This window comes from Anser anser (genome assembly GCF_964211835.1).
Source record: "Anser anser genome assembly, chromosome: 9".
NCBI lineage: Eukaryota > Metazoa > Chordata > Aves > Anseriformes > Anatidae > Anser > Anser anser.
Window position 1 is genome coordinate 6659540 of NC_139729.1, and position 27876 is coordinate 6687415.

General features: G+C 39.8%; 1 protein-coding gene across 13 annotated transcripts in view; it reads left to right on the forward strand.

Moving 5' to 3' along the window:
* Nucleotides 1–27623, forward strand: part of DOCK10 (dedicator of cytokinesis 10) — a 152052-nt gene extending 124429 nt beyond the window's left edge. For 12 of the 13 annotated variants that reach the window (XM_083848558.1, XM_083848557.1, XM_083848550.1 and 9 more), the window contains exons 38-56: nucleotides 135–182; nucleotides 857–958; nucleotides 3179–3303; nucleotides 4935–5047; nucleotides 5723–5860; nucleotides 7554–7736; nucleotides 8479–8589; nucleotides 9069–9284; nucleotides 10003–10060; nucleotides 10392–10490; nucleotides 11945–12051; nucleotides 12506–12628; nucleotides 13630–13743; nucleotides 19935–20081; nucleotides 20553–20763; nucleotides 23003–23193; nucleotides 23859–23959; nucleotides 24275–24413; nucleotides 26905–27623. In XM_083848558.1, the coding sequence (XP_083704684.1) occupies nucleotides 135–182; nucleotides 857–958; nucleotides 3179–3303; nucleotides 4935–5047; nucleotides 5723–5860; nucleotides 7554–7736; nucleotides 8479–8589; nucleotides 9069–9284; nucleotides 10003–10060; nucleotides 10392–10490; nucleotides 11945–12051; nucleotides 12506–12628; nucleotides 13630–13743; nucleotides 19935–20081; nucleotides 20553–20763; nucleotides 23003–23193; nucleotides 23859–23959; nucleotides 24275–24413; nucleotides 26905–27024 (2446 nt within the window). In that variant the 3' untranslated portion in view covers nucleotides 27025–27623. The remainder of the gene's footprint in view (nucleotides 1–134; nucleotides 183–856; nucleotides 959–3178; nucleotides 3304–4934; nucleotides 5048–5722; nucleotides 5861–7553; nucleotides 7737–8478; nucleotides 8590–9068; nucleotides 9285–10002; nucleotides 10061–10391; nucleotides 10491–11944; nucleotides 12052–12505; nucleotides 12629–13629; nucleotides 13744–19934; nucleotides 20082–20552; nucleotides 20764–23002; nucleotides 23194–23858; nucleotides 23960–24274; nucleotides 24414–26904) is intronic. The other variant, XM_083848551.1, reaches the window with a different exon arrangement.
* The last annotated feature ends 253 nt before the right edge of the window (nucleotides 27624–27876 follow it).

Below are 27876 nucleotides of genomic sequence, written 5' to 3' on the forward strand. Positions count from 1 at the left end.
GGCCATTTCCATGAACAAGGGCCTTAATGCTTTGGGTTTTCCTCCCAGAAGAGATATTCATAGTAGTACTTCATAGTATTTTATGTATTTAGGGAATCATTAATAGATGTAAAATGTGCTGTTTTATCTTTCAGGGTTTGTCTTCAAAATTTCAGGTATCTAGGAAAACGCAATATTGTAAGGTAATTCTTTAGTTATAGACTATGTTGTAATATTTAAATATCATTGCACTATATTAGACTATGTTACAGTATTTAAATATTACTGTCTATGTTAGACCTAAATGTTGATCTGTGTTTTCTTCTGAAAGCATCAGTCTGACATACTGAAACTGATGTGTGCTTCTTTTTTTCTTTTATGCAGTCTTATCATGATGTTCTAGACATGAAAGTGCATACCTGGTGTAACAGATAAATTTTTTGTGAGGATAACCACTGTTGCATTTGTAACCCATAGTACTGGACCATTCCTCAACTTTATTTCAGCATATATCAAATAAAGGAACTTGAACGCTGTATTTTTGTTCTATATAATGGAGCAAATGGTTTTAATGGGAATTGATGAACGTTCCACAGCAATCAAAAAAAAATCTGTCTCTGTGCACTTGCTGAAAAGGCATGAGATCATTTTCCAGCTGTGTAGTGTGAAATGCACACTTTGTCTGAGTCAGTGTTTCATTTTTAATTTAATGCTAGTACTGTAAACTTGTCATATGTCGTACAGTGGAAAAATGAAAGGTCACCAGATAAACCAGTTAATGCTGTCGCAGGTTTTGTCAGGCCTTATTTGTTCTTTAGAGGCATGACAAAATCAATGTCACGTTCCTAACAGATTAACAGTTATTTTCTTTTAACAGGAAAATTGCTGCTGCTTTTAAGTTTGTTCAGGCCACCCAGAATAATGGCACCCTGAAAGGTTCAAACTCCTCTGGCCAGACATCAGGTCTGCTCTCGCAATGGTAATGACACATCTCATTATTAATTGCTATGAAATCACAGCCTTTGTTATCATCCTGCAGCCATCTTACCCTGTTACAGTGTTAATTGTAGAGGAGTTAACACAACCTGTAACAGCTTTCAGAGCCCCTGAAGCTGTAAACCATAAAAGACTTGAGCCCCTTCAACTTCAGTTGGACTTACAAGCTGTTTAAAATACTATATTTAGAAGAATACTTAGTTACTGTCAATATATTGTCAAGTATTGCAGGAAACGTTAGCTGTTGTTTTCAGCTCAGATGCCTATCTGAAACATAATTCGCATTTTTCCCAAAACTAAATGAAGTCATATGTTTTCATTCCTACTGCTTTAGGAATGAATTTCTATGGCTGAGGTCACAGTATCAGGGGATTACTTTTCTCTTGATAACCCAGGGTGACAGAATGGGAACTATCTAGCAACACAAAGTCAAAGGAGTAGGTGTGCTTCAGCCCTGTCTTTTTACTTCCATTTGGCTATGTGTAACGTAGTCCTGTACCGCTGCCTCCATGTTGCCAGTTCCAGAATCATTCTTTTATTTCTTTCATTTTTAATTTCCTTTTCCTAGTCTAGAGATTGCAAGATTTAATCATTCTCATGGATGGCACGGTAATAAACTGCAAGTGCAGGAAAGCTTTAATAATCTTTTTGACCCTTTTATGGAATAGTGTGAACTTTTTCATAGTTAATAATGTAAAACTCAAGAGAGAAGGTGAACTTTTGACTCTGTGCAGCTTATGGTTGTTTCTAAGAGCATGCTGAGATAGTTCCCCTTCCTCATATGTTTGGATCGTTGACTTGCCTCATTTATGTGTAGCTGGAGTTTGCACACTATAATAAGCATGTACCTTGGAGTGGAACAGTTAGTACACAGGAGGGAAAGAGGATGCCTTCCCTGCCATACTTCTTTCTTTGTTCCTGCATCGTGCAGTTTTCAAGAAAAAGCACTGATATCATTATCCCATCTGGACCTGGCAAGCAGCCTGTAGGAGACTGTTGTTTCGTTGAGCATTTGCAGATGAATCAGCATGGTGGCAATCCAGAAACTAAAGTCATATTTCTGATGTTTCCAAGGCCTTCACAATTTACCCCCTCACAGATTTGTTGTCCACATGGCTATTTGTTTGGCCTGTTGTAATACAGAACATTCTTTGATGACGCATTGTAAGATGAACTATGGCTTATGGCTGGTGACCAGCTCTACACTTAGGTATTTGCATTTGCTGAATGCCAGTGTGTCAACATCTTCAGAAAGAATCACACCTTCCCTACCAAAAGGGGTGTGTGGGAGGGAACAAAACAGTAACCTCAGCATCAAAATTCCACATGTTCCCAATTCACTAGTTCACTAGGATAGCAATCCAAATCTTTCCACTGACTCATAGTGGAAGACTTTGTCACATTCATTGGCAAATGTCTGGACATCAATTTCATACCTGAGATGGGAGCTTTCTTTTTAAATGTAAAATCTAATTATTATTTTTTTTCTAAAAATAAACAACAAATACAAGACGTTTTAGTTAGGTACAAGAAGCAATTTTTTTCAAAAACATTTTTAAATTATGTGCTTTTAGGAAGTTACATTTAAAAATAAATAAATAAAAGTATTTTAATATTTAAATAAGTGACCTGAATTATGAGTGATGTTGAGTCTTGCCGAATTCTGAAGTGGTTACAAATTCAAAATCCTTTTACAAATTATGATAAGCTTCTCATGATAATGAAATACTTCATACTGTTTGTCAGCATCAAAAGGTTAAAAGAACACACACATACAAACATCTGCGCACACATTTTTTACTGTCACTGCCAGTCTCACTATTTTTTTCCCCCCTCATAAAAGCTGCTAGTTGTATTAATTCTTTCACAAGTAGGGTGTATTTCTCCCGTGTTCTTTTTCAACTGAGCTAACCTCAATTTCTCTTCACCCAAAAGCAGTTTGCAAAACATCAGCCAGCTATTTAAGCTGATGTTGTGGTTTTTCCAGTGCTCAGTAAGTTTTGTCTCCTGTGATTTCAAGAAATCACAGCACATCTGTTTTGTTCACATTACTGACTTTGTTTCTCTGAAAAATTTTGCATCACTTTGTTTTACTTAACCTTTGAGAAGTACTGCAGAAAACTTTAACTGACATGGGAAAATTCTTTATAGGCATGATAGTTTATTCTTTGTGTCTGTTTTTAATGGTACCTTTGAATTTCAGGATGCATTCTACTTCTAGTCATGATGGCCACAAGCATCACAGATCTCAGACGTTACCAATAATCCGTGGCAAAAATGCGCTTTCTAACCCAAAACTCTTGCAGATGATAGACAGCAGCACTGCAAGTAAGTACCAAAAAATGTATTTACTTCCCGCTTGAATTCTATGGGGTTTAGATCAGGCTCTATACAATTAAATCCGTTTTCATGACTGTCAATGAAAGATAGCCAGAAGAGAAACATAGAGCTGCTGACTTTACTCTTTTTTCAGGGCAGTAAGAAATCTGAGCTTAAAAATTTGGTCAAAATTCATATAAAAACCAGAATGAATTACAATAACCGGATGTATTTAAAAAGTCTTAATGGCAAGTAATCTTCCCCTTCCCACCCCTAGCATCTCTTCTGTCTGTGGTTATGTACCTTTTTGTACAATCAGGTGTACGCTGGCTGAAATATTACACTTATATTAAGCAATAAAAGTGACCTTTTCATGACACAAAGTTATTTTCCCTTTGGACTGTTTCAGAACTTGGTAATTTTTAGCAACCTTTAATAATGACAGTCTGTACCATGAAATAAAGGGTATGATCACATAGTTGAAAGTTTGTGGTCCTTTTAGGGTATTGTAAGGAAGTAAATCTCACTAGCTGATGTGATTTGTACTCATCATGTTGCAGTGTAAATGAAGCACTATACCCATCATCCCTATGAAACAACTTGGTAAAGCTATTGTGAATTGGGTTTATTTTGTAGCAAAAATTAATGTACTGGAATTTACATGACGTCAAGGTTTGCAGACAAGGTCTTCCGTGATGCTTCTGTCTACAAGTCTGATATTATTCTTGTCCATAGATAATGATACCTGTAATATTGCTATCTCTCTACTATATAAAAATCTCTAATGCTTAAATGGCAATTTTCCGCTGTATATAAAAATGAAAGACAGATGCTCTGCTCTTGCCCCATATGCTGAGGGACACTACCAGAGAGCCATGAATGCCAAATTTATGTAGAGTGATGATGTCCTTCATTAGATCATCCTGTCTGTCCATGAAGAGTGGACAAGCTTTCAAGGACGCTAGTGCCTCCAGCAGAATTATTGTTAGTGAATTAAGAATCTTTAATCAAAAGAGAAAAAGATCCCAAGTTACCTTTGCAAAGTTGATAAGCTGAAAGTTCCTAATAGAGAAAGACCATGAAACTCTCCTGAGTTTATCCAGAGATAATCTATGTGTCTTTGTCTGTGCCTTCTGAGGAAGCATTATACCCATAAATGACTAATTGGAATAACATATGCAACCACAACCCAATTCACCAGTCTGACCCTTGCCAGTTCTGGAAGATTCAGTATATTTTTAGAGGTGTCATCCTAAGACACACAAGCACTGGTATTCTGGCTGACAAAATGTGGCCAGTATGTTTTTGTGGTACCTAAGAGTTTCCACTAGAGGCTGAAATTATGAGATCAAAGCCATTTTATTCCACTTTCCAATTAGGTTCCTTTCATCCTTTGAGGCCCAACAGAACCAATGAAAGAATATGCTCTCATCACTGGTGCAACTGAGAAAAGTTGAGTAAAATATACTAACTACCCCTTCCATCTCCCGGGAGCACTTTTCTTCAAAATACCCTTTCATTTAAATGTACAGTTAGGACACTATCTTTACTGCACAGAGACTGGATGACCTGTTTGCAAAATTACATGATCTTTAATGATACTCAGAAGACTGCTTGTCACATTGCTTCATATGTTGTAGGCAGCTCCAGTGAAACGGATATTGTACAGTATGTAGACACAGAGGCAAACATTGCTACAGAAGTTTCCCTCACAATTCTTGACCTGTTGTGTCTTTACACTCTGAACCACCAGGTATGCTTTGCTGTTTCATTTTCTGTTTGAAATGGTGCCATGTGAGATACGTGGTAGAGGGAGGGCCTGGGGGTTGAGGCACACAGCAAACTTGAGACAGTAAGATAGGGAAATAAGATGTTAGTCCTCCGTGGAGGTATTTCATGAAGTAATTTCATCATGCCCAAACTGAATAGGGAAATGTGGAAGAAAAACACCCTACGTATCCAGGTATATATACAGCCCTGCTGTGCATTATAGGGTTGCACGATTACTAATATGTCACCTCTTCTTAATCATGTTCATATCTCTTCAAGTTGGCAGGTAGATCCTCTCTCTCTTTAAAAACTGCTCTGTTAATGTCAGCCCTGATGAAATGCTGAAGGTCTCACAACTACAGAAGAGCAGACAGCTCCTTTTAGATTTAGTGAGTAGCTTTGGCACCCCTAACTCTTAAATCTGGCGAATACCATCGACAAATTAGGAGTACAGGCTTGAGCAAGTGTTACCCTTAGAAAACTGCAAGTAAAAAGAGGCTGCAGCAAGCTGGGACTGACTGCCTCATCCCCAGAGATTATAGGGCAGATGCTGAAAAAAGCATCTCCCTAGGAACACTTTGATGCAAATCCAGTAGCTCATCTTCTGTTTATTCACTTTAATAACCTGTGTGTCCTGTCTTGTTTGTGGACTTTTCAGAGGCAGCTCCAGCAATCTGATTGCCAGAACGCATTGATGAAGAAAGTCTTTGACACACACATGCTCTTTTTGCAAATCAACCAGTCAGCAGCAGCTCTCAAGCACGTCTTTGCTGCCCTACGGCTGTTTGTAGGCAAGGTAACTATGGTTTTATTCTGTTAGTCTGATCTATTAATATGTTACAGCAAGTGCAGCTTGAGGACAGTTGGGTACTTTGACAGAATTCTCACCTTAACACTCTTAATGCTCATTCCCAAATATCTTATTTGTTGTTGATTAAATTAAAAAAAAAAAAAAGTTCACAATTTCTGAAAAATTAGATCTGTTTTTGGAAAAATAAAATATTGAAGTTCTCCATGAAAGCAAAACTTGTAAAATAAATAAATGAAAGCCAACTGTGTGGTGTCTAGCTATGTCACGACCCTCCTGCCTTTTATGCTTTTATCACCTGTGGAAGAAAGCTTGAAACCATAGAGGTCCATGGTCCTTATGGCAGATACCTGAGTTGCAGAATACAGTGGTGAATGGTTGCAGCCATCCCCAGAGGAGCTAGCAGGAGAGTACTCTGTACACTTTACCAAAAGGTCACCTCAAATAGTTTATTTTTACAAATATGTAATTTTCATTATCGAAGAGATATTTTGGACAAAACATGCTCATCAAACTGTTTATTTGCTTGCATCGCACATATATAAATAATCATGGGCAATTGGATGCTTTGTGCCTAGTGCAAAGGCTGCCAAATTTCCAAGTTGTAGACTTAGATGATATCTTCTTAAAAATAACCAGAACGTATCACACAGGTAATTGCAATGGGGAAGTGAGAATTAGCAATGTTGGCCTGGTCTCTCAGATGCTTCTATGAAGCACAACAGTGTTGATAAGTTTAAACCATGTGGTCTCCTTCTCTGACAGCTGTTATCTCAGGGGAAAAGAGGAGGAAATCGTGCTTCTCCCAGTAACATAGCCTGGGGGCATGGGGGAAATATAAAGTAAACCAGCCACAGACAGCTTTAAATTACATACCAGACAGTCAAGATCGGAGGAAGTATATGTAACAGGGAGGATGAATACATATCTAGGATTGCCCTTTTCATTCATCGTGTAGCTCTCAGGGTTAAATTCTCCTGTCGTAGTTCTCTGGAAGCAGAGATCGTGGTTTTTTTTTTTCCTGCAGTAGAACATCCAGGGCAGGACTGGGAGATCTGTGGCCAGAATCTTCCACCACTCATTGGTCCATTTTCTATTGTATTCACCCCGTTGATAAATAGCATGTATGGTTTATAGAGCCATCCTTCATTCTCTGCCGTCTCCTGCTGTTCAGACTCTTGACTGCTGGAAGTTCACTGACTGCTGCTCAGAGTATTTTCTTTCTCCTGAGCAGCTTTTATAGTAGCGTAGACCAAACCCCCCCCATCCCTCAGTCTTTTCCTGTTTAGCTCTTCAGCGTTCTTCACAGACAGACTGCTCTGCTTTTATTCTTGCTGTGTACCAGCTGCTGTCTGGACTTCCTGGAGGTCAGTTTGATTGATGCATTGCATATGGTGTTTGTATGAAAACCCATGTGCAGATTTTACTTGATCTTAATTTGTGCATGGGATTATGTTTAGCTGGTGGCTAATTTCTTCACTAAACCCCGGTGTAAATGAGCATATGAAAGACAGTTGGTTTTTACTGAAAGTGTGACAGAAAAACACTGTTGACTCAGAATAACTGTAATATGCTCATTATATATATTAATATATAAATTAGGTATATATTAATATATAATATTAATATATAATATGTAATATTACTGAGAGTACATATCCACACTTTTTTTTCCCAATAGTTCCCATCAGCATTCTTCCAAGGACAAGCGGATCTCTGTGGTTCCCTCTGCTATGAAATCTTGAAGTGTTGTAACCATAGGTCACGTTCAACTCAGACAGAGGCGTCTGCTCTTCTTTATTTTTTCATGAGAAAGAACTTTGAATTTAATAAGCAGAAATCAATAGTCAGATCCCATCTACAGGTGAGTGAAGTGTAAAATCATCAGTATTTACCTGATGTACACTGTTTTGTTGTTATTAGTATTATTATTCTGCATTGTAGCAAAACTGTTCATTTGAACAGCTCAGCCAGTTCTCTGTGGCAGTTTGATTTTTCTGCCAACTCTGAAGACATTCGGCTGGATTCTCTGCTGTTCTTGGACAGTTCGGCTCTGTTCCAAGGAGAGACAACAGCTGTGAATCTAGCCACACGGCCAAGTAAATCAGATATGTAGCTATTCTTGATTCATATGCATTGCTTACAGCAGTAGCACCGTAGCTGAAGTAGCAAACCAGAATCTGATAGTAACAGAAATATGAAGCCAAGTAACAATGCACTTATATTGCAAAATTTGAGAAATTACAGAAATTGGAGATTACTTGCAATCCTTGCATCCAGGGAGTGTAGTGATAGGACGAGGAGCAGTGGCTTTAAATTAAAAGAGGGTAGACTTAGATTAGATATAAGGAAGAAATTCATCTCCGTGGGGGTAGTGAGACACTGGAACAGGTTGCCCAGAGAAGTTGTGGATGCCCCATCCCTGGAAGTGTTCAAGGCCAGGTTGGAGGTATAAAATTGCATCTCTGCTAGCCTGATACATCAAGTTACATTAGAACTGGGATTAAAAACTATTTGGAAACTTTGATTTTCTTTGCTAATTGCACCCTGTTCCTTTTTTCTTTTTTTTTTTTTCTTTTTTTCTTTTTTACTCTCTACTTGTACAGCTCATCAAAGCAGTGAGTCAGCTGATAGCAGATGCAGGGATTGGTGGATCCCGGTTTCAACATTCACTTGCAATTATAAATAATTTTGCTAATGGAGACAAGCAGATGAAAGTAAGAAACATTTTTTATTAATCACTACCTCTTTCAAAAGGTCAACAATGTCAGAGGAGGAAGTGTTTCTGTGAATAAAATTGCCGACTTTTATTAGACCCTGACTTATGCATCCATAGCATGCCTTTTTGAGGCAACCAGACATTCATGAAAATGCTTATGACTCAGAAACTTAATAATTTAGAATTAAATTCTAAATATTTTTAAGATACCATGCATTGTGGCTGATGAAACAGTATTGCAGTTAACAATGTTTAGCCTACAAACTGTTCTTTTAACCTGTTCAGTAAACGTGTAGCAAAAACACACACAACAGTGTAAAATGTGTATATACTGTTGAACTGTAAATCCATTTCAAAACCAACTGAATTTGGGGGAGAGGGAGAAGATCTTCCACAAGCAGAATATAAGCTCATTCAGGGGTGCTGCATGTGGTTCTCTGGATGGTTGTAGTGATGTATTGCTTATCTTTCCCAAAGAACGTTAATTTCCCAGCAGAGGTGAAGGATCTGACCAAACGCATCAGAACAGTTTTGATGGCTACAGCTCAGATGAAGGAACATGAGAAAGACCCTGAGATGCTTGTGGATCTGCAGTACAGCCTAGCAAACTCATATGCCAGCACACCTGAATTACGTAGGACCTGGCTTGAAAGCATGGCCAAGATTCACGCAAGAAATGGAGATTTATCAGAGGTAACAAATGCATTTATCACTAGGCTGAGATATTCTGACGAAAAGGGCTGTGGAAGACAGATAACAGCAATGATTTAAGAGATATACAGTGTCTGTCATATACTTGAACTTAAAGTCAGGTTTGAACTGTGCCTAGAGATGTGATGTGCTTATTATCCCAGTTTGCCTAGTTGTAACAGTGCCTGATATGTGCTTGACCAAGACTTAGAAATGTCTGAGAGGGAAGCTGTGGTCAGTATTGCGTTAGCATCTCAACTTCTTAACCCTAGCAGGCGTAGTAGCTGTAGTGTAGGCGAGGCTATAAACAGTGCTTAATTTACATACAGGATATTTTGTGCTTTTTTTCCCCTCATACAGCACAGAAGAGGAACTTGCCCTATGACATGTCCCATTCATCAAAAGCTAAATGGGTGATGGGAAGCTCCAGTGCATAGCCCAGCAATCTTATTTACAAAGTGATGTTAGGTTGTTCTCTTGAGCAAAATTCCTGATGTCCTCATTTAACTCTTAGTCTGTGCTTTTATCTGAGACATCCAGTGAAATTAATTAGGAGAGGTTTCATCATTTAATACCTTATTTTCTCAAATTGTTACGTTAATTTTCTTTCCTTTTCGGCAGTATGACTTGACAGTGATTAAAGTGTGTGTTCTTTATCAAGTACATGCTAAGTCATATAGTCTGCTTTAACATATACATGTATTTTGGTCTCTCGTTGCAGGCTGCTATGTGCTATATCCATATCGCTGCTCTCATTGCAGAGTACCTAAAAAGAAAGGGTAAGATCAACATATTAAAAACTAACCGTGTGTCTATAAATTATACTGTTGAAAATAATTTTTGGTTGTCCTGCTTTCCTTACTTATAAAATGAAGTATTCTTAAAGCTGCTTGAATTCTACCCAAAGATCTTATTTTTAAAATACATTGTAAATACTAGTCTTAGCACTAGAACAGTGACTGTGTGTATTTTGTGTAAAGAGGGTTAATTAAATGTTTATTAAGCTAGTGCTAAAAGAGAATGCTTCACTCGTTAATGTGTCATTATTAAATATGCATGTATTAACACATACCAGTAGCGGTGTACTAATACCATCTTACGCTATCATAGGTTACTGGAAAATGGAAAAGATTTGTACCTCACGTATGCTCCTGGAGGATGGTCAAGTCTGTGATAGTAATGTGTTACTAACAACTCACACTGGAGGAAGTGAGTGCTCTAACCGTGCCTGTTTATGGGTCAGATAACATGGCTAGGGAATTCAATTACCGTTCTTCAATTGATCTGGAAAAATATCTACCAAAGTGAAAATACTTACAGTGCATGTTGATGGCTGTAATAGCAAGCAAGTAATATCAGAAGCATTGTGTGTTACTTTCCTGATGCTCTTTGGCTGGTTTGATGTCTCTGGTTAAAGGTTCTTTCAGGGACAGAGCACTCTGCTCTTCGTTGTGAACAGAAATCCCTCTCAGGTCAATTGGTGTTTAGCACACGAATCCACATTCAATTCCCTTGACTGTCCAAAGCTGGGGGACAAGGGCAGAATTAATATCAGGTCATCCATATGTAACTCAGTATAGATAAAGGGTTTTTAATCTGTGATGCTTATTAGAGAAATAAAGTGCAGGCTTATGTTTTTGAAATGCTTCCATGCCAATGGTTATTTAGTTTATGAAATGTGTATTTCAGTAATTCTCAGCTTGAGTAATTTTAGCAGTGTTCAAAAATAGTAATTTCTAGGGATAAGAGCAAGTACCTGAGGAAGAGAAACTGATAGTTTTGGAAAGACCATGGTTCTCTGATAACTTTCGAGTCTGTGGGGGTGAGACAAAAATACATCCTTTCAGAAGGGGGCTTTCTGTAAACAGCAGTATTTCAGGGACAGTTCACTTGTATGCTTTGTGTAAATAACAGATCACAGTAGGTGGAGTGAAGAACTTGAGTCATTTTAAACCTACACGTTAGTAAAAAGTTGCTCAGAACTCCTCCCAGATTTGATGGAGGGGGAGGAGCTGCCTCAGCAACTTGCGCCACCTGAGCTGTCTCTGAGAGAGTTCCTCAAGTAGGACAGTGATGGCTCTGCTGAACCTGAGCAGGGTAAGGAGTGCTGCTGCCATGGTATCCTTGAGCCCAGCAGAGGTGTAGCGTGCTCTGGAGCAGCCATCTCCGTCAGCTGTAGCGAGCCTGTGGAAACTCTGCCCCTCGCTCAGGAAATGTGGTGTGTGGAACAAGTGCTAAGCCCCAGCATGTAGTGTCAGTGCCTGTAGGTCAGGTCACCAACTGCAGCATTGGTTTCATGAGTAAAAACTGTCTCGCCTCCATCTACGATGGTAATTCCTGTATAAGGGAGTGTGGCACATGTAGTTTTACTGCCAGCACTGTACATCTAAGGAACTGAAATGCCAAAATGAGGAATAAGATTGCATCAGGAAAATGTTGCAGTTGCCCTTTGCCTGGACAAATGGATTTATATCATAGAGAAAATGTAGAATAGTCTCATAAATTCAGTCAGTTCCATTTGTGCTTCTCATCACTTGGGCAGTTAAAAAAAATTAACTAACCCAGTCAAATGAAATCAGCTTTGTATTAATGACATCCAATAACTTTTTAAAGTGCGTGGTGATTCAGTCATTAATTGACGTTGTTATGAATTGTACTTCAAGGTTTATTTTCCATGGGATGGCCTGCTTTTCTAAGCATTACCCCCAACATTAAAGAAGAAGGTGCTATGAAGGAAGACTCTGGGATGCAAGATACTCCCTATAATGAGGTCAGCAGCATTAACATTTATATACTTGTTCTAAATTTACAGACAGTAGTATTGCTAATGGATTCCTGTCTATGTTAAAACAAATTATAACGAGAGTGCGCTTCACCCAACATTAAAAGGCATGCAGCTTTTGAGTGAAATGCCATAGCTGTTTTACTAAATAGGGGGGATGTGTGTTTAGGTAACCAGAACATTAAATACTAGAGTTGGAGCCCACAAAGCCATCCTGTTCTTCTGAATGAGATGTCAAGTATTTTCATGTTACCATTATTTCCATTTTTTATTTGAAGAAGTGCTACATGACCAATACCTGACTAAATATTGTGTGATTGAACTAAACTTAGTATAGAAGATACAGAATAAAAATAAAACAGTGGGTAGGTACTTTTCTTGTATAATTGTTAATGAAGCTCTGTCAGCTATCAATTAACCCATAGTATTTGCTGAATTGCAGAACATTCTGGTGGAGCAGCTGGAGTTGTGTGTTGAATACCTGTGGAAATCTGAAAGATATGAGCTCATTGCAGAGGTTAACAAGCCTATCATTGCTGTTTTTGAGAAGCAGAGGGACTTTAAAGTAAGTTCTTCTTTTTTATTTAAATAGTCTTAAGCCAACTGTAACGATCAATATTTTTAAATTAAAGTGCTTTCTTTAAAAGGAATATTTTGTTCTTCCTGTCTGTAATTTCTCCTTTTAATGCTTTGTGCTATAAGTAAACAAAAAACTTTGGTATCCTATCTTCCTCTTTTCAGCATCAATACAACCATAAATGAACAAAAATTTTTCAAAAAAGAATCAACCTCTAAAGGTCATCAAAACCACAGCAACAGCTTTCTAGCCATATTTCACTGAGAGACTTTTAGCTATGTTCAGAACTACATGTCTCTGTGGAGAAATCTATCTCTGATAACCAATGAATGTGATTTTTTACATGCATTTTTAAAACCAAGAGCACATTTGCATTGTATTTAAGTTCAGAAACAGCTGATAAATTATTGTGATCTCTTAACAACTCCAGGGTTCCTTCATTTCTTATTTTCTTTCTACATTTAACACATAACAGATAACCTGATGATAATCTCATTTGCTGATTTTCTGGTTTTTAAATTAGAAGTAAAGGAGTAGGTATAGGCTGTACACTGAAGAAGCAGATCCTCAGATTTAAACTTAGTTGATCTCTCTGTTCTCTATCACAAGAAAACCCTTTTTAGTGGTGGGTGTGGGTAGCACATCTCTGCATAGGATTAGGAGCTGACTGGAGTTGTTGGCACCGTGCCCTCCCCTGCACGTAGGACACTTACTTTCTCTGACTGCTTAAGAGGTCCCTATCACTGCTCATTTGTGGAATGCTGTGTGACCCCGTACACAAAGTCTCTTCTGCCATAAAATGATCTGAAGATGACAGAAATCTTGAGATTAGTGATAAGGTTAAACCATTCCCTTAGTGTGTACAGCCATCTTTGCAAAGGTTTGGGTTTCTGATTAAGGCAAGCCATGCCCATGCAGAGCCTCAGTGTCATTTCCCAAAGTACTTGCTCCCTCTCACCTTCCCTCTCTCCTTCTGTCTCTTAACGTAGAGGCTGTCTGATTTGTACTATGACATCCACCGCTCATACCTGAAGGTTGCGGAAGTAGTGAACTCTGAGAAACGCCTGTTTGGGAGATACTACCGTGTTGCATTTTATGGGCAGGTAAGTTGCCTTGTGTTCTTTTGTTCTGACAGGTGCTTAGATTTCAGCCAGGTTTTTCTAATCATGATGTATTTCAGGAAAGCTAAAACAGGGAAGCAGTTGACAGTGAGTCATGGGGTAAAAAGTGCATCATGGCTCAAATTCCAAGGAGTATTTTAGAAAAAAGAGAACACTCAGTTGCATCTGTGTAAACCGATGTGGGTTAGTGGTGCAATGGAGAGCAGACGTACATCAGCTTTAGTTCTTGATATCAGCAAGCAAAGCTGAGACAGGGGTAGGGCAAGTTTTTTTCAGAATAAAACTTAAGTGAAACCAGGTAAAGCATCTTCCACATATGGCCCTCTCTTCTAATAAAGTTTAAAATGAGCAGTATGCAGTAGATGTTTTGTTATGTTTCTTGCTGACTGACTTCTGCTTTCAGGCCACCTCTGATTCTGTGCAATATACTGTAGAGTAGTTTTATTCCCTCTGCTGTGCTTCAGCATCCTCAAAGCATTATTTTGTGCTTTCTTCCACTACAAACCAGTGTAGCAATCCAGCATGTTCTTTTAAGACCTGTTTTTAGCAAGCATACTTTACTCTAAAATAAAACGGTGTGTAAACAACAGATTGATGTGAATCATTCTGTTTGCTAATTGGATTTTAATGCAGAAATTTGCTCTTTTCTCCTTTTGGTCTTATTCAAGGCTGTGGTAAGTCTAGTTGCATGTTTTGTTTAATTCTTCTCACACATCCTCCATCCTTCCCTGTACTGTTACTTAACATTAACTTTCCTGCGCTCCTGATTCTTTGGTTTGTGGCAGATGAAATAACGTTGTTCCATTCATCGTTGCATCCTGCAAACTAATTTTTGTTTGTTCAGCTACCCAAATTACAACGCTGTAGCTGTCACCATGTTGTGTGCACTGTGAGGCTCAATGCTGCCACCTCATCTCAGTGACGGTTTCTCTCTCAGCTTCACTGGGTGCAGGATTGGACCCCGTGTTTCTCTGTTGAAAAACTCAGTGTCGCACTAATGCTGTTTGAATGCAAGACTGTGTTTCTGGCCTGTGCAGCAGCTCCAGAGAGGAAGGCTGCTGTCAGTCTGCAGTCAGTGGCAGTGGTAATTGGAGCACCCTCAGCAGGGTGCAACCACAGGCCCAGTATTCCCCTGTAGGAGCAAGCAAATTGGGAGTCAGAGGGGAATGGTGAGTCCTGGCTCTTCCTGCAAATCTGCAAAGCTTGCCAAATGCAAGAAAGCAAGCTGCTCTACCTGAAGAAGGGTAGAGTTTTCTGTACGCCCTTCCTCAAGATGGGGGCAGTGGAGGGGGGAAATGGGACTCTGCTTCCAGCTTCTTGCCAGGGCTGTCCCTGAGACAGTGCAGGTACATGCATCTCTCCCCAGAGGCCAAGTCCATGGCTTAAAGCTACCTGTAAGTGGGTAACTGAGCTGCAGCAGTTCTGCTCAACTGGGTTAAAATCTGTTACAGCACAAAGACTCTTCAGCTGCCAGTGCCACAAGGGCAACTTCATTTAAACAGCTTTAGTGCTCTAAAGCATATGACTTTTTCATAGCTGTGTATTGCTCGGTTTATTCCCTGGTGCATATGAATACTGAGCTCTAAATGCAAACAAGCACAGCTCCTTCATTTCCTTTTGCAGATGAGATTTTATGTGGTAGAAAGTGGGACTGCTCTGTATTGCTCCTTGCAGAGGCATAGTGACTAAAGCGTATGGCACAGTGCAAATAATTGAAGGTAGATAATTCCCATCAACATTACTGGTGCCTCATTTGCCAAGGATAATAGCACTGAATGTGCAGAGCTGATCAAGGAAGACGTAGCAATACACAAAGCACCACATCAGGTGTTAGAGTTACAGATGAGCCTTGACCAGGAAGGGGAAGGAGGGAGAATCATGTGTTCCCACTTACTGTGCAATTTTCCATCCAGAAAGTTTCCTTTCTGTGTTTTGGCAAGTCCCTTTTCCCTTGTGCCACTTGCTTCCACTTTGGCTGTGCAGGTGGAAAGGCATGGGGACTTTTGTTCCTTCTGCTGCCAAGTGTACTTGTAGGCCTCCACGCTGAAAGCAGTTTCAGTGGCCAGTTCATTTACATCATTACGAACTATTCTCTTGTCTGTGTTGAAGGCAGACTGCACACTTGCTTCCAAAAGCTAATGGTTGCAGGTTTTACTAGTTACCAACATGAATCGCTCTGCTTAGGCCACTACAAGGGAAATGCCACAGAAGGACACTCAATATGCAGGTATGGGATTCCTTTTCAGTCTTATAGGCACATAGCTCTATTTAAAAAAAAAAAAAATGTGGGTAGATATAACTGTAAGCATACATGTTTAAAAACTGTGTCATTACACGTGCAGTCATTAATAATTGTATCAATAAATATATGTTCTGCTTTGTGAACATTAAACATTGGTATTTCTTAATTGTAACAAAAACTACAACGAAAGTAATTAAAGAATAAAAGAATATTGCAAATACTGTTTGTATTTTGCAGCGTCAGCAAGGTAGAATTTGGGGGCTTGGTTCTTAGTGGAAAAAGGAAATCTGCAGCTGTACCTAGAAATGGTTCTTCACGCAAAGGCAGAGGTGGTGTTGGGTTACTACACTGTTTTAGGGACCCTCTGGAAGGACGAGTCGAATGAGTCTGTTCCTTAGGAAGGATGTCACCAGCGAGCTTTATTTGCTGCTTCAGAGAGACGGGTTTCATGGCAGCTGCTGTTTCGGGCTGCAAACTGCTATGGGCCTTCGGTGGCAGCATCTCATTGCACCACCAAGTGGCCGCACTTGCTATGGGCCAGGGACCATGATTTTATTCACAGATGTGTTCTGAGAAGTCAAGATCTTTGTTGAATTAAAAAAAAAAAAAAAAATCAGCTGCTAAGTATGTTGAATAGCTGAAAACTTGTATTGTGCTGATAAGCAAAGAACATTCGAGACACAGTTCAGCGCAGTGTTAGCTGAGGTTTTGTCCTCCCATCTGTGCAAGCTCTGGAAGTTGGAGGGCAGATTTTTACAGCGGTAGGATGACTGCAGGTTTATGTCTGAAGATCACAGGGTGTGTTCCCTTTTCCAAATGTGATAAAACAGCTGGAATAGCTTCCTTACCAAAGAGTGCAACAAGCCCACTGTCTTCCTAGACACCCAACAGCCAGGTGCTGCTGAGCACCTCTGTTTGGAACTGCAATAGTTTTGTGCTGTTATTAAGATGGGGCAGAATCACAATGTCCAGATCTGACAGTAGAACAGGATAATATGCAAAAAAGATTGAAGGCTAGGTCGTCTCTGGTGCTAAGGCAAACGTGTTGTGGGGATGTTTTCCTCTCTCACTCTAGTGGGGGCATGCTTGCTGCGGTAGGGTTTGGACCATTAGCCAATTTTAGCCCACGTAAGCCAGCAATATCTTTTCCCACCCGCGTGCACCTGGCCTGCATAAAGGTCACCTTAGAAGAGGCAGAAGACTTTACCTCAGAATCCTGCTGTGGGAACGGCGTGTGCTTTTCCAGCAAAGGGCAGAGAAGGGCCTCAGATTTACTGCGAGCTTCAAGGGCTGCACCTGCGGCCGTACAAGGAGGAAGAAGGGCCCTTCCAGCGCTCCCATGCTGACAGTCCTGGGTCACAGCTTGACTCTCGGCACATCAGAGCTCAGTGGAAACCAATCACCTACCGTCCATGAAGTTGTTCTCCCTTCCGTTACATTCAGCTGCTCCACGTAATGATTTTCATCTGCAAGGCTGCATTGTTCTTACAGTGCAAAAACAGCCAGTGTGAAAATAGTCTAGGGATATGCATTGATAATGTGACCCTGGCTGCTTAATATTTCAAAATCCTTGAATTGGAGGATATTTGGCTCCTAAAAAGTATTTAATCTTGCTTTCAATAGTCTTTGCCAGACATATAGCATATGGCAGACACGAGTATTTATAGCTCACAATTAACTTCTGCTTGTCACTTGTCAGCTGAAATACTGCAGGGAATATGTACTTAAATGATATCCCCTGCATTAGAGACAAGACTAAATCTGTTAGTTGTTTATTTGGGGGGAGTATTGCTTTTTTTTTTCTTCCCAAGCAAAGCCATTAACACAGATGTCATCCTAGTGTGCTATGTATGCAGCATCAGCACAGAGATTTGGCGTTTACCTATAAACATTGTCTTGCAACGTGCAAACATACACAGAAACAGCATCTAGGATAAGAAGATAAGCTATATTTTAGCTTGCTCTGTGATTAATTTGGAAAACAGTTTTTGCTGTTTGCTTTGTTGTTGTTTGTTAAAAGCATCGAATGGTAACAGAAAACAGATGTTTTTTGACAGAAGCAATCCTGAGCAGTGTGTTTGAGTATGATTGCATGAAAGTAATGACTTTTTCAGCTATTTTCACATAGTGGTCTTTCTTCAAGGGAAACAAGATCAGAAACCAGGTTTTGATCCTGCAGATTTTCTCAGTGAAATCAATAAAAAGTCAGTTGCCTGCCTAGCTCAGTAAATGTTTATAGGGTGTCAGCTTTTGAGCTCTAGATTTGTTCTCCAATTATCTGTGTGTGGATCTTCACAAGCCTATAGAGTTTAATTGATAATATTGTTAAGAATGGCACAATGTTAGAAGGTCACGGTGAGGCTAATTAAGATGCTATCAGACAAGCTGCTGGTGCTGCTATTAGTCACTTGTTTTCGGTAATGCTCACAGTGCTCTTGGCACTTGCCAAATTAACAAAGATGGTTTTCTTGCCCCTTGTCCTGACTGCAGATGCACATATTTGTCAAGCCCTGCTAAAACAAAGCTCAGGGTTTTGTTCCTAAACAAACATCAGAATTTCTAGCTGATTTGTCATAATTCTGTATATCTTTTTAAACACTTGCCTGATTTATAATTTTAGCAACCAAAGTTTGGAATACACTTGCACATGAAAGGGCTGGTGTTTTTTTTTCGGATGAATACCTGCAACAGATTTTGGCAGATCGCCTGACTTCATTCACTTGTGTTTCTCTGGTTTTCAACAGATCACAATTTGCTAAGGCATGTCATAGAATTACCTGTCCAAGCTGCATCACGTTAAGTTTAAAGGGCCTTGGGTCTGGCATCATTAATGCTGTCTTTCTTTTCTTTTCTATCCCTGCAGCTTCAGGAATCTTCCTCTGGGTCACTTTGCATTAAGGTGAAAGGAGGAGTGTCTGGGGACAGCTGCAGTATTTAACACTGCCAAATTTCATCAGTGGCATATGAAAACTTAGAAGGAGGGCTGGTGCTGCCCGTGGTGTTGGGATAAATCCAGTCCTTCTTAATGGGTCAGCTGCTGCTTTCTGCTCAGCTGGGAGAGCTGCTCCCCTAGTGTGTGATGTACTTGTCCATCTTGTAGCAGCTGAGTGTCTCACCTGCGTGTGATGCGATGCTCTTATTTTTCGGCATTTCTTCTGAAGTCTGCCAGGTTCTTGTTCAGTTCTTCAGTAGAGCCTTTCATTAAAGCTCTGCCACATGTACCCAGTGCAATAAGTAAATGACCCTAACAAGACTGAGCTTTTTGACAAAGGAACATAGTCTGCGTGACTTTTTTTTCTTTTTTTTTCTTTTCAAATGAAAATCATTTACTAATGCATCTGTAAATGCTGCAATTCCATATGGCCATTCAGGATGCCACCAGAGTTTCCTCTAGCAGCCCTGAGCAGATGCAGGTCAGTTGACAGGAGCTCCCCGTGCCACAGCGCTGCCCATCGGCGTGGGGCTGCCAGAGGGCTGTTCTAGCAGGCGACAAGTTGTGTGCGCCCCGAGCTGTTGTGCTCATGGTCTGATAGCATAGTGCTTCAGAAATAGGTAATTTAACTAAATGATTCACATCTAAACAATGTGAAATGTCCAGGTTTTTATTTCATTAGTTGTTTTTTCTTTTGTTGTACAACACACATCAGCATTCTAGAGGAAGCACTGTCACTGTTTGAACAACTAGATCTCCTACAGGAATAGATGCGTATGAGTTATTTCCTGGGTAACTTAGGAGACACCAAACCGGTATACATGCAGACATCTAGGTATGCATCTGCAAGGATGGAGAGAGGCAAGCCTTTATCTTAGGTGCTGGAAATGGCATACTGGAGGCTCCATACGGACAGCCTTGATGCCTGGTGTAAGCACCCCATTTAGGCTTTGCCTTGCCTGTTGTGTTCACTATATCCTCCCATTTCTTTCCAAACAGGGTTTTTTTGAAGAAGAGGAAGGAAAAGAATATATCTATAAAGAACCCAAATTAACTGGCTTGTCTGAGATCTCTCAGAGGCTGCTCAAACTGTATGCGGACAAATTTGGAATAGATAATGTGAAGATCATCCAGGATTCCAACAAGGTAAGAAAGATGTGATTCCTGTACACGGGGGAAAAGCGAGTGCACAGTTCATGTTTTGTGAGCAGTATTTTGAACAAATGTGAACAGCGTGTGACTTAGTTTTGTAATCAAAAAAGACCCTAACCTGTGCACTGGTTGCGGTGCAACACAGTCCGTAGGAAGAGAGCAAGCATATGCCTGCATGTGCATGCAGAGGGCACTCAGATATTTACTGTAATGCAGAAGCAGGTTGTTTTCTGTCATTTATCTTTCATTCACTTTTGCCTTTGGCTATGTTCAAAAAGCCCACTGTTCTAACAGGCCTCTTAGTTTTGAAATGTTTATATTAATTTGTGGTCTGAAGATTGCATTTGGAAGTCTCACTTTTTCATCTGTATTGCCATGATAGATAAAAGCATCAGAAATATAATGGACATCTTGGCAGTTTGTCATGCTTAAATGAATTTTATTATGTTTGCCACTGTTACACAGGTCAACCCCAAAGACCTGGATCCAAAATATGCCTATATTCAGGTCACGTATGTCACACCTTTTTTTGATGAGAAAGAAGCTGAAGATCGAAAGACTGACTTCGAAATGCATCACAACATCAACCGCTTTGTGTTCGAAACGCCTTTCACACTCTCAGGAAAAAAGCACGGAGGCGTGGAAGAGCAGTGCAAGAGGCGCACAATCCTGACAAGTACGTCTGCTGCTGCTGCTTTGCCCCTCCCAACCCTGCCTTTGACAGTCAAGCCCCGCAGCAGGTTTCACATGCCAGGTGTTCTGCAGACAGTGGGCACAGCATGTTATACAGAATGATAAATAATCTTTTTCAGTGTGTCCATTTGCAAAGCATGTTCTTCCTTACAGTCCTGAGGACCATCCTATGTAAGGTTATTTTCATTCGTGGAGTCATCAGCTGTCTTATTTTACCTAATTATTAGCATCTTACAGTGATGGAATTTGGGAGTGGTTCTGCTGTAGGCAGCTTAGCACTCGGACACGTTGTTGTTTTGATAATAAACAAGTCAAAGGAAAAGCAATGTAGGGTGCCTGTTCTGCTGAGTAAATCTTTGTAGATAAGATTTTTGTTCAAAATGGGAGTAAGATGCATTATACAGTATTTTTAAAAGTGAGAGGTAAGCTTTTTAGCTCAGTGGATGCAGTCACTGTTTTAAGACAGGAATGCAGGGAATACTGGATATGTCTGTTCTTAGTGAGTCATGTTAAACAGAAAACATTCAGTTCCTTATCATGATTGAAATCTCTGTGAAACTACTACTGAAACTTGACCTGTCTGAATTTTGGCTGGGAGTATGAGAAACCGTCTGAGACAGAAGCATTGTTCTCATGAACAGCAGCGAGCAGGGAGGCTGATGTTCACAGCAAAGGCTCCTGAGTGATAAAATCCAGCTCCCCACTGACTTCTGTGCTTGTGCTTCCCCCAAAGGGCAAAATGAAGAAAGCTGCTTATGGTATAGGCGTAGTTGCCTAAAAGTTTTGTTCTGGCAAGTCAGAGAAGAGGCACTGATGTCTGGGGGCATCTTGTTACATGACACAGCTTTGCTTGTAAGAAGAAGAAAGGAAGAGTAGCTTGTGTGGGGGGTTTTTTAAGTGCTTGAGCAGCACTTGGTGTTTTGAGGTATGTACTGAAGCAGGTAGCTTCTCTGAATTGAAAGTGCAGCTGTTATGGTACATCTGGCAAAAACAGAGAGGGTTGTTTGTCCAGCAAAATAATTCCCTTAGGTTATTACACAATGTCATCAGCTCCCAGTGTTCTTAGCCTGGCTCCATCTTTGGCGTTAGTTGGGAATTTGACCTTCTCTTCCCCACTGCTTTCCCTTTGGCACCTCCCTCAGCTCAGTGCTCTTCTGTAAAGGAAACCTTCTTTTCCTTTGGATAAAATCAAATACTTTCACTTGCTTCCTATGCAAGCAGAAATGCTTTTAGTTTGAGAAGAAAACAAGGCTTACTTACTGGTAGAGCTGGAAGAATAATGGCAGTTTTTTGTGCTTGGCCGGAGGTACTGGGTGGCTGGAACAGTACCTGCTAGGCACCCTGCTCCAAAGCCCTGCTGCCTGCATCGCGCAGAGGATGAGTGTGGTCTGGCTGCAGTCTGTGGATCACTGGTTCTCTACCATTCCTGGTTGTTACTTGTGCTTCTAGCTCTGGAAGTCCTTGGTTTCCTGCTGTCTGTGGAGACAGCCACCCTGTATGATGGAGTTCCTTTAGGTCTGAGCTGCCTGGCAGCATGTGCTTGCTGGAGGAGGGCATATACGGAGTTTAAGAGGTCTTCCAAAGCGTGTAGGACAGTCAGGAAAAGGTTATTAAACATTTCATATTAGACAACGTGCCATACTGTATCACTGCCAAACTCCTTCGGATCTGTGAAAATGGCTTCACTAGAAGGAATGGTTTTATTGATGAATGGTTCCTCTACCAGCTCCCATAAGTAGTATTTAGGTTGAATACTAAAATTAACTCCTTGCTTTTTTAAGGATGGTGCTTCAATAATGTGTTCATCTGTGGGTGAGTGGTACTTGATTCAGCTGAAACTTGTTTGATGGGATGTCTTGAGGTGTTTGAAGTTCATTACGGGCTTATTGTTTGGTGCTTTGATTCAGAAGAATGATTGATAGCTTTTGGAATCTGAGAGGTGAGAACCACGTGGATCTGACAGAGCTCAGCAGCAAACAATGGTGATTTCAAAAGGAAATGCTTTTTTCAAATGTACCAGGTCTATAAAAAATAAAAAAAACTGGTTGGACCTGCTGAATTCTATTGCTCATTTGATGATTAAAACTCAGTTTGTAGACATTGACATTGTCAAAGTTAACACAATCTAAACCTTTGACTGACTTGTTTTGTTTTCTTAAATACTGTCTTGTTGTTGGGTGAGTAATACGTTTGATGCTAATACATTTCTTGCTTTCGAGTAGCCAGTCACTTGTTTCCCTACGTGAAGAAGCGTATTCAAGTCATAAGCCAAACAAGCACAGAGTTGAACCCTATCGAAGTAGCGATTGATGAGATGTCCAAAAAGGTCTCAGAGCTCAATCAGCTTTGCACAATGGAAGAAGTGGACATGATCCGACTGCAGCTCAAACTCCAAGGAAGTGTCAGTGTCAAGGTAATGAAAATTTGCCTTTTTTCTCTTCAATGCATCTACCTAAATCTTTATTCTGTTTTTCATCCTTTCTGACCTGTTTTGTCAATTTCATATTTCTGGTTGTATCTTGTTTTCCAGTGCTGTTGGAACCTGCTCAAAAAACATACGGCAGTGGAAAGCTTTCCACTGATGTTGATGAGCATTAGATTTATGTGCAAACATAACTACTTCTGTCAAATCTTCTCTAAAAAAATGTTAAGACCTTTCTAAAAAGACTATTGTGTCACTTGAGAATAAAACTTGTCACACAGTCAAGAATGCAGATACTTTAAAGGGAGTTTTTTTTGGATTAGTTTTGTCGTTTCCTGTTAGAAAAGTTGATGTTGGTGAGAGGTGCATGTATTCCTGGGGCTCTAGTTGAAATTTCTTCAAATGTATGGTTTTCTAGATGGCTAACAAGCTGAGCACCTTCAAAGGCCAGCAGAGATCTGTGCTTTGTGCAAAGCTGACTATAGCTCCCTTTTTCTCAGTAAAACTCTTCAGGTTTCATCCAAATGGCAAGAGAAGTGATTCTGATATTCTTCAGGACAGCTTTGCCTGAAGCCAGTCCCCAGGCCTTAGGATGAAAGAAGAGAGGACAGTAATCTACCTGCTCTCTACACCTAAGCTGTGTATTTCTCCCCCAGGTAAATGCTGGACCAATGGCCTATGCTCGAGCTTTTCTGGAAGAAACAAATGCGAAGAGATATCCTGATAACCAAGTTAAGCTTCTGAAGGAAATCTTCAGGTAAACATTTAGGCTTGCCACCCTCTGCATACTATGAGTAAGGAGTGGTGTGACACAAAATTAGGCTGACTTGAAGCACACTGATTTACATCTGCATTTACTCTATCTTACACGTCATTCTCAAGAAGGCATTTACTGAAGTTTTGGGCTATCCCATTAGCCAGCGTTCCTCTTCATCTGAGGATGATTTCTGAAATTCATTTCTAACAAGGTATAATTTTCAAGGAAAAAAAGAGGTATAGTTGTGTATATGCTTTTTTTTTTTTCATTACTGCAATATTTGTATGGTTTTTCTTTGTGGTTTTGTGCTTGTAGGCAATTTGCAGATGCATGTGGGCACGCTCTTGATGTCAACGAACGCCTCATTAAGGAGGACCAATTCGAATATCAGGGAGAAATGAAGTCTCATTATAAGGATATGCTCAGCGAACTCTCTGCAGTTATGAATGAACAGGTTAGATCATCTATTTACTGGTGGCTGGGGCTGAATGAGGGTAGCTGACTGTTTCTTCTAGTGACAAATGAAGCTCTAAAGCAAAATACTAGAAGTAAAATCCGGCAGTGCAACAGTCACTCAGAACACGTAGTTCCAATCCTTTTTAAATTCATCTGCATTATATAAAATTAATCTACTTTTCTGACAAAAATTTTGTCTTCTGCCTATCTTGCTAGATAGTGAAAAGTAGAGCGTTCATGAGACTGCAGACTGAGGTCTAGAGGCATAGAAAGATAATCAGTTAAACTAGTGTTTTATGCTTGCATGCTTTATCCTACAGTTGTGATATATTTAATTAAAGCAGTAAATTGTTTGTAAGACCTAGCTTATAACTGGAGCTTATAACTATATCTCTATAGTTTCTGTTTGTATTCAACTTTCAGAGCAAGAATGACTTATTTTTAAGTGCACTGTCAAAATACACGCCATGTTAAAATTCCATTTCAACTGTTAGCAGCTTTAGAAAGATAAGCATGCATTAATTAAATGCAGTGCATCCCGAAATACTGAAGTTCACGCTGGCAACTATTCCATTGCTTTGTCTATGCAGATAATTTTTACTATGTTTTCTGTTTTAATGGAAATAATAATTGAATTATTCTGCACAGTAAGTGCAAATTAAAGCATGATCAATTGCTTCTCTTCATGGTTATGAGTAGGCCACTTTAGATTGTGCCCAAGAAATATTTATTCCCTAGTAGCTGCACTGTATTTCCAGTTGCCTATAGCACAGATTAGCGTTAACCAGTGGTATCAGTGATGGCATCTCCCGGAACTGCCTGATTCTACCCCATTGGACCATGCTATATTATTCATCTTCACGTGTGAGGAGAATAATGATTTATGAGAATTTTTGTCCCATTGTTAATCTTACTGTGGAATGAATCTAGTTTTTCACAGGGTATAAAGGGTATAAGCCTTTATAATTGCTTTGAGGCCTTGGTGCCTGCCAGTTGGGAGTCAAGCTCGGTGGTTGCTCTGTTGTGAGTTGTGCTCTCTTCCTGTTTCAGTGCATAAAGATCTGTGAAACTCAAGCATTCCAGTAATTTTATAGTAAATAATATCTCTTTGTTATACTGAGGGTATCATTTGTTACACACTGTTCATGCCTCCCCTGTGGAAGTTACTTTGGCTATCTACTCAATGTACAGAAGACATATTCCTTGTGTTCCCCACAAAAATGGAAAATGAATGGTCAACTTAAATTAGTCATGAGCAGCCCATGAGTTTGAGCATGCATTAAATATTCAGCGAGTCCTATTAAATATTCACACCTGTATTTATATCTGTATCAATGAGCTCTGAGTTTTCTTCATGTAAGTGAAGAGACTAAATAATACAAAATTACCTGTACATAACTATGTTAATATGTAACACTGAGTTCATCCAGCAAAAGTCAAAACTGACATCTGCTTAACCAAAGTCAGCAGACTTTGGAAATCCATGCTGAAAACTAGTTTCCCACTTTTTGCCCTGTGAGTACTTACAAATGACAGCACAGTTTTCTAAGCAGTGTGGCTTTTTGGGAACAATCTAGTCCTCTTGCAAGGAATGCATGAGCTTCCTCTTCTGAGCAGAGCATTGCCTCAGATAAATCACACACTGTAAATTGTAGCTGAAATATTTATTTTGCAGTTGGAAGGCTTGAGGCACTATTGTAACTGTACTGTGTTCTCCACAACAACAAGATTTGCCATCTTTGCCATTGTCATAATCAAGAAGGTTTTGTTTGCTCACCTACTGATAGTGACTCTTTCATCACCATGTGTTTTTCTCGTTTTGTTTTTGTTTTTCTTTTCTGACAGCTCTGTCATGGTCCTTGCTTATACAGCTTCTCTTCTTCCCTGTCTAACATTTCCCTCAATACTATAGCCAAAAGTGGTATGTTCATTTTTCTTAAATCTATTTTTTCATTTAATGTCATGTGCTTGCTCACTTGCAGGTTTCTCTACATGCTATGTTCATTTAGTTTCATGTCTAATGACTCCCTTGCTCGGGGAGTTTAAAAAAAAAAAAAATTTAAAAAGCTGCGTGTGTGCACTGCATCATCCATGCCCAGTGTGCCAGTGTTGGGACGTGCGTTGTTAGCATCCTAGTCATGAACTTGGGGAGGTCAGTGGAGCAACTCAACAGGAGCCTTCCTCCTGATGCAAAAAAAAAAAAATGTGCCAGGAGCTGCGTGACACAGTAATAGCACGAGTGGCCAGGGACAAATGGCATACAGTTCATCCCCAGCTCAGAGGACATCCTCCCTCTCACAACAGCCTCTGGTCACTGCTGGGCCCCCAGCAGAGATCCTCTCCCTCTGCCAGATCCTTAGCACCCCTGTGTAATAAACCAAAGGTGGGAAATCACTGGTTAGACAATAAGCACTGCAGAAACTGAGATATACAGATCTCTCTAACTGTTGCATATTTTCTTTCTTTTTTTTTTTTTTTTATACGAAAAGATTGCATACAAGGAGGATTCAGCAAAACAGCAAGGAATGGAGCGCACATATTCACGAGTCATCAATAGAACCAGCTCGTCTGTGCCAGCAGCAACCACTCCATCAAATCCTGATGCTTGACTGAGGCATGGGGAACGTGCAGCCTTGGAAAGACCTGTTTTTTGTTGTTGTTTTGTTTTCCTTTTAGTTTAATAGAACTGAAAAATAATTTGATCACGGACAATACCAGGAAAAGGATTTGTGGGTTATGATTTTAATTTATTGGAAGTCTTCACAGTGATATTTTTTAAAACTGCAAGCTTGATTTTTTTTTTATTATTTTTATTTTTGCCTGCCCCCAAATTTGCACATTCCCTGTCTTTTTGTTGTTGTTGTCGATTTTTGGTTTTGAGCGGTCTTTATTAAGTCAGGCTGATTACAAGGTTTCCATTGAACAGATAGCTACACAGCAAGCCCTAAGTTTGTTATAAATTATAATATATCTAATACCAAGTCCTAGTATACATATATTTTAAAAGTCAGAGTGGATGTTTTATAACATTTAAGTATATTGCAATTGTAAATAGAAGATGTGTAAAATATGTCATTTTTACAAAATTTAAAAAAAAACTTTTTAGTTAATTATGACAGTACTAAGAATATGGATAACATTTCAGTTACCATTATATTAAAATATTTGTGTATGTGTATAAAAGCGTCCATAAAATCTTCTCTTTGAAGGCCTGTGTGTTAGTTCATTCCCATGTCAGCGATTTCCAGAGGTGTGGAGATCAGGATGTCCCTTGCATCCCATCGGTCTGTTGTGTTATGGTTGCAGATGAGGGACATTTATGACCACGTACAGAACATGGCTTCAGATTGTAACCATGGCCTTAGTCTGAGGCCACCCTGAGAAACAGGAGTTGATAAGGTCCTCCTGCTTGAGACCAAGGAAGCTCTGCTCTTCCTTTGAAGTTTCTAGTCCCAGATTTT